Source organism: Aphidius gifuensis, linkage group LG2, assembly GCF_014905175.1.
Source record: "Aphidius gifuensis isolate YNYX2018 linkage group LG2, ASM1490517v1, whole genome shotgun sequence".
NCBI classification, from domain to species: Eukaryota; Metazoa; Arthropoda; class Insecta; order Hymenoptera; family Braconidae; genus Aphidius; species Aphidius gifuensis.
The window spans coordinates 4,483,343-4,490,175 of record NC_057789.1 but is presented as its reverse complement, the minus strand read 5'-3'; the positions used below and the strand labels follow the sequence as shown (position 1 = coordinate 4,490,175).

The following is a 6,833-nucleotide window of genomic DNA, read 5'->3' as shown; positions in this document are numbered from 1 at the left end:
TATGTGAAATCATTTATCATAAGTTTATTTCAACAATTTTTTTTTTTTTGTAATTCAATAAAAGATTATGAATTTTATATTTTTGTTTTATTATTATTAATAATATATGCGTTGGAAAAATTAAAAGATACGACGACAAATAAAAATTATTGAATATAAAAAATAATAAATAATAAATTGACAGGTTTTTTTTTTTTTTTTATTTTTTTTTGCATTTTTGTGATATTTTTTTGTTCATTAGAAATACAAGATATTTTTTATTAATATTGTAAATTGATTTCGATTACATAAGAATTTAAATCATTTTCATTATTTCTTAACTTTCGAAATTCCCAGTTAAAAAATGACCAATTTAATTCCTTAAAAATACTCCCTAAAAAAAGTATAGTTTTTTTTATAAAAAAAAGATTGAAAAATGTATTTTGCTTCTGTATTTTTTTTTTTTTTTTTCTTCCTTTTTCAAATATTTTTTTTTTTAAAAAAAACAAATTAATTCAATTGTATACTTATATATTAAAAAAAAAAAAAAAAAAAAGACTGGGAATATCGAATTTTTTTTTTTTTAATTTGTTATTAATTATTGAAAAATTAACGTTTGTTGCTCACTTTGGACCAACCTCCATCATCTTCAGGAGCTTCACGTGGGGGTTCATCACGTTTTGGCTGTTCTTCTCTTCTAAAAAAAAAAAAAAGAAACAAAAAAAAATTTGTCAAGTTAAATAAAATATTGTATATAAATTTAAATAAAAAAAAAAAACTATTTAAAAATAAATAAATGAAAACTTACTCTTCACGCTTGGGTATTTCACGACGTATTTCTTGTTGTTGTGGTTGTTGTTGATCTCTTGTACGCCAATCAGATGGTCCAGATGATCGTTGGGGTTTAGATCTATCGTCATCACGTGGTCCACCAGCCATTCTTCTTTGGGATCCACGATCATCACGTCTATCATCACGACGATCATCACCACCACGTCTCCAACCACCCATACTGCTACCACCACCACCACGACTTTGTGGAGGACGATCAGATCTTTCAAACCCATCATCTTTGTCCTTGTTATAACGATCATTTGACCATTTACGTTCTTCTTCAGGTCGACGTTTTTTATCTTCATCATCTTTTTGTTTAATTTCAGCTCTTGGCTCTGAACGCCATGATGATGATGTTGTAACACTTTTTGTTTCATCACCATCACGATCAGCAATTGTATCACGATTACGATCACGATAACCACCACCACCACCTCCACCACGTCTCCAACGTGGATCACCATCATTATCAATCATGGCCAATTTACGTTTTTCTTCTTCAAGTTTCTTTTCAATTAATGCTTCTTTAGCACGTTTAATTTCAGCTTGTTTTTCTAATTTAGCTAGTCTTTCAGCTTCTTCAGCTTCAAATGCAGCTCTTCTTATTTTTTCTTCTTCTTCACGAATAGCACGTTCTTCTTCCATGCGTTTTTTTTCTTCTTCTTCTTTAATACGTAATTCTTCAAGACGTTTTCTTTCAGCAGCTTCAGCTCTTTCTTTTTCAGCTTTAGCTTTACGTTCAGCTCTTCTTTGTATTCTACGATCAGCTAGACGTTTAATACGTTCTTCATTTAATCTAATATTAAATTCACGTAATTTTTCTTCATAAATATTTCTTCTTGTTGCTAATATATCAGCTAAAAATTCATCAGCATTTGGTTTCATATGTAACATACGTTCACGTGTTAAAACAGCTTGATTACGTTCTTCAATTGCAGCAGCAATACGTTCTTGTTCTTGTTGTTCCCAAAGTTGTTTAGCAAGTTCCATTTTTTTTTCAACAGCTTTTTCAAGTAATGGAATTTCTTCAATACGTTTAGCTCTTTCTAAATAATCAACTTTTTTTTCTTGTGATTTAAGTTTTTGTTGTAATTCACGTCTTTCTTTTTGTAATTCTTCAGCTTCTCTTGCTGCAATTTGTTCAGCATCTAATTTTTTAATTTCATCTTCATCAAGTTTTTTAAGGACTTTTTGTCCATGGCTTGTTTGTGATATTTGTTGCATTTTTTCTTTTAAATGACGATCTTTTATTTGTTGTATTTCACTTTGTTGACGTTTACGTTCACGTTCTTCACGTTCTTGTTCAAGACGTTTTTGTTCAGCCAATGCTTGTTGACGTGCTAATTCTTCATGACGACGTAATTCTTCTTCTTCACGTATTGTATTAACACGTTCAATATATTCTTTACGTTGTTCAATAATAACTTGTCTTTCAAGAATACGATGATGATCTTTATTTTTAGTTTCATGATAAAGTGCAACCATTTGTGCACGTAATTTTTCACGTTCTTGTTTACGTTTATTTGGATTAATAACATTAATAGCACGATGTAATACAGTTGCCATATTAACTAATTGACAACGTATTTGTTCTGATGGCATAGCTTGTAATACAGGACCATCTGGATGATCTTCACGTTGTGCTTCACTTAAATCAACACCAAAATTAATACAACGTTTACCATGATCAATTCTAATTTGCATATCATTATAACGTACACAATCAACAAGTAAACGTTCAAGATGAAATGCATCAGTGAATTTAGCCAATTCAAGTAAACGTGAAAAATGTATTATTTGATAAACTTGTGATACTTGATGTACAAGACGTACAAGTGTAACATCTTGAAGTGCATTAACATATTGTGCCAATGGACTTGTTTCATCAACTTGTAATGTTTGAATAACAGAATGTACTCTTGAGCATAATTCCAATGGATGAAAATCAACTTCAAGCCATGAATATAGGTCTTGTAATTGTGGTGATGCTAAATTAACAACATTTAAACGTACAATATCACGTAATAATGATGCACGTGTTGGTGGTTGATTTAAACCCAATAATACAGCTAATTTTTGAGCTTTTTCTAATGGACTTTTATCTGTTTCAATAAAACGATCAAATTCAGGATGAGCTGATGGTAATGGTATTGATAATGTTGCTAGTAATACACGATTAGCCATTCTTTGTTGTTCTTCTGGTGACATATTTTTTTTCATTTCACGTGATAATTGAAATAATTTTAATAATGCAGCAGCATGAAATAAAAAGTTACCAGCTTTCCAAAATACCATAGCTAATTTTTGATAATAATTTGCCATTGTTTTTGGTACTGGTTGTTTTTTAGCAAGATTCATTAAACCATGAATATCTTCAGTTGCTTTATATGCCTCTTGCCATAATTCCATTTGTATTGCTGAGTCTAATTGTATTAAACGTGTTTCTAAATTAAGTTGTTGAGTTTCAGATTTATTCATTGATACATTTGATACTAATTGTGGTAATTTACATATTTCTTCTAAATGTTTACGTAATTTTTCACATAATTTACGAAATTCAGTTTTACGATTGTATTCTAAACAAAATTGAAATGCCATTCTTGCAATATCATGATACAATGTTTCAACATGTGCATTTGTACGTAATAATTCAAGACATTGACAATATGATTCCCATAAAAATTTAACCCATGGTGTTAAGATTGTACGATCACTACGATCTTGTGCATCTTCACCACTAACTGCTGATAGCAATATACTTTCTGGTGTTGCAAGCATATCAAGATCATCAATATCAACAACAGCTTGTTGACTTTGTTTTCTAGCATTATCAGTTTTTTCTTCAGCCATACGTAAATAACCACGAATAACATTTTCTAAACTTCCAACATTAACTGATTGAAACATATTTCTATATTGAAATAAACCTTCTTTAGCAATGTGTGATTTTTTTAAATCTACACATAAATCTAAGTACTTGAACATTATTGGTTCGAGAACCGACTCGGGCCAGCTGTATGTCCATTTTTTATTACGAAATACTTCTTGAAGAGTATCCAAAGCCCTTGCCGGTTTACCCACCTCAATAAACTCTGAAATATTAAACATCATAATCATCATCAACATTATTTTTTCATTTAATCATCATATCAAGTTTGACATTTATTTAAAAAAATATTTACTCCATTATATAATAGTTAATTTTTATAATAATAAAAAAATGTTAAAATAAATTAATAAATTAAAAAAAAAAAAAAGGTGGTGGCTTGGTGTCAAAGTAGCTCATTATTAGACATTAAAAAAAAAAATGAAGCTACAAAAATAATCAAGACTGGATTGGGTTTATGAGAATAAATAAATAACATTTTTGTAAATTTCAACAGGATAAAAAAATCGGCCATATTGAAGCGTTGGCTTATAGGCAACATGGGTTGGTTATACATGCCAAAGATAGGAAAAAATGCCTTTTTTTCGTAGATACATGGTTGTTGTTTTTTTAAAACAAAGACACTTGACAAATTAACGCCAGTAGTATTAATCTGGAATCACCGGTCACTTGATATAATAAATGACAAAAAAAATGTGGTTTCAATATGTCGGCACACGTAGATGATAAGGCCCAGGGTAAAAGCGCCATGTGTCCAAGCGGTCACAATGGAAAATCAATGGCTTCCGTTTTGACACGAGTCAAATTGACATCTAAATTATTAATTTAATTAATTATCAAATTTAATACTATACTTTAAAAATTATATAAATAAATAAATTAATGATTAAATTAATATTATTTTTCATTATTTAATTGTTTATTAAATAATAATAATAATAATATTTTTTTTTCATCAACTCGGTGGATAACAAATTTAAAAGAGCTGACATCTAAGATGAAAATTTTCAACTTCATTGAACACTGGGCGTAATTATAATAATAATAATAAACACAAATAAAAAAAAATAAATAATAATAAACATAAAGTTGATATTTTTTTTAATTAGCAAAGTTTTTTAATATGGTTAAATTAAAATTTATAACTTTTTTAATAATATAAAACTGATTTGTTTGTAAATTGAAAAAAAAAAAATAAATAAAAAACAAAACAAAAGGGAATGGTGAAAATAAAAAATTGTTTACTTTTGATATTTTTTTTTTGTTTTGCAAGTAGAAAACAATAACAAAAAAAGATTTATTATTGTTGTTTTGATGGCTCCGTTAAAAGATTTAATATCCTGCAGTATAATTGGTAAGCTTTAATTAAAAAATTAAGTTTTATTTGGAAAATTTAATGATGTGTATTTTTGATCAACAGAAAAAGACTGTAATGGTGATGTATTATGGACCTGGACATTTCCATCAGTATCAGAATTACAAAAATCAATTGTCACAAGAAAATGTAATTTTCAAACGACAAATACTGGAACACAATCATTTCTTTGTGCAAGACACATGGACAATTGGTTTTACATAAATTCAAATGAAGTTTTTGAATCAGATAAATTACCCAGGGTATGTAAAATGATAAATTTTTTCATTTATAAACTAATCAACAAATTAATTGTATTTTTGTATTTCAGGTTAAACAATTTGCCTTGATATTATTTACTCGAGATTTTAATCCTCAAAAATATGAAGTATTTACTCGTGTTATGAGTAAAATGTATTGTAAAACTGGTGATCCAAGTGAAATACTTAAACTTTATTTATCAGTTTATACAAATGGTACATGTACAACACAAGAAAATGGCACATTTTTATCTGATGATTTTAATGGACAACGTCTTGTTGCTGACAGTAATATACGTGGTCTCATAAAAGCATTTGAACTTGAAACAATTTTAATATATACTGCATTATTATTAAAAAAACGTATTATTGTTTATCATCATAGCTTGGAAGAATTATTAAAATGGATAAAAACATTTCCAGCATTGATGAAACACAGAAAAGTTACAGATAATCTTTTTCCTTGGATTGATCTTGTTAAAGAAGAATTAGCTGAATTAAAAGTAATTAAATTATTCTAATTTAATATAAACATTACATTTGTTTATTTATTTATTTATATTTGCAGGTATATTCATATTATGTAGCTGGTTGTAGTGATAGTTCAGTATCATCAAGACCAGAATTATATGATCTTCTTGTTAATATACCAGCTCGTGAAGTTACAGTTGCTCCACATGCCAAGGAAAGTTTAACAATGACTAAAACTCATAAAGAAATTGCACTATTTATGGTACAATTATGTGAAAATATATCATACAATGAAACACAAATAATCAATGAAATTGGTGATAAGACACAAGATTTATTAAATCAACTTAAAAGTCTTGCTAATGTTGAAGATTGTGATGGACGTAAATTAATTAATCTTAGAATATTAAAAGATAAAAATTTATCACAGGCTGTTGAAAATTTTCTTATAAATCTTGCTGTTGCTGAAAATCTTTTTGTCCTGTAAATAAAAATATTATTAATATATTATTATAATTACTAAGAGTATTTATTTTAAGATTATTTTAAATTTTACTCTTTTTCTTTGGACTGCATGAAGTTTTAAATGACATCAAAAGAATTTACTTATTTTTTTTTTTCAATCTTTGAGTGATGCTGGTACTGAAATAGCTTTATATTTTCTTTTCTTTTTGTCGATGAAATTTTGCATTTGGGTGGCTTTTTTTTTTTTGCAATTCTTGTTATTTTGTTGTTGATAAAATTTATAAAAAACACAATTAAATCAATGAGGTGACAGATTTATTATTATCATTAAACAACATTGTTAAAAAAATTTTTTTTTTTTTCTAATCAACTTACAGAAACATGATTCTTTTTTTTCGATTTATAAAATATATTTACAACTAACAATGGACACAAATTTTTCAGTCTAATAAATAATAATTGAATCCTTCTTTCTTCTTTTTTCATCAGTCAAATTTTTTGGATAAAATTCGGTTAAATTTTCACTGACTAATCATTTCAATTTAAACATTATTTTTTTTTTTTAAATTTACACTGAGTATTC

General features: G+C 27.3%; 2 protein-coding genes across 2 annotated transcripts; one reads left to right on the top strand and one right to left on the bottom strand.

Annotated features, from left to right (window-relative positions):
- Positions 1-501: 501 nt before the first annotated feature.
- On the bottom strand, positions 502-3,921 carry LOC122849400 (eukaryotic translation initiation factor 3 subunit A-like). The gene is made up of 2 exons (XM_044148097.1): positions 788-3,921; positions 502-676 (listed from the first exon to the last, which is right to left on the bottom strand). Exons 1-2 carry the CDS (start codon positions 3,919-3,921, stop codon positions 589-591), a joined length of 3,222 nt encoding a protein of 1,073 aa, XP_044004032.1. The 3' UTR covers positions 502-588.
- Positions 3,922-4,756: 835 nt separating this feature from the next.
- LOC122848506 (DENN domain-containing protein 10-like) lies at positions 4,757-6,716 on the top strand. The gene is made up of 4 exons (XM_044146600.1): positions 4,757-5,054; positions 5,121-5,317; positions 5,386-5,817; positions 5,883-6,716. Exons 1-4 carry the CDS (start codon positions 5,015-5,017, stop codon positions 6,270-6,272), a joined length of 1,059 nt encoding a protein of 352 aa, XP_044002535.1. The 5' UTR covers positions 4,757-5,014; the 3' UTR covers positions 6,273-6,716.
- The last annotated feature ends 117 nt before the right edge of the window (positions 6,717-6,833 follow it).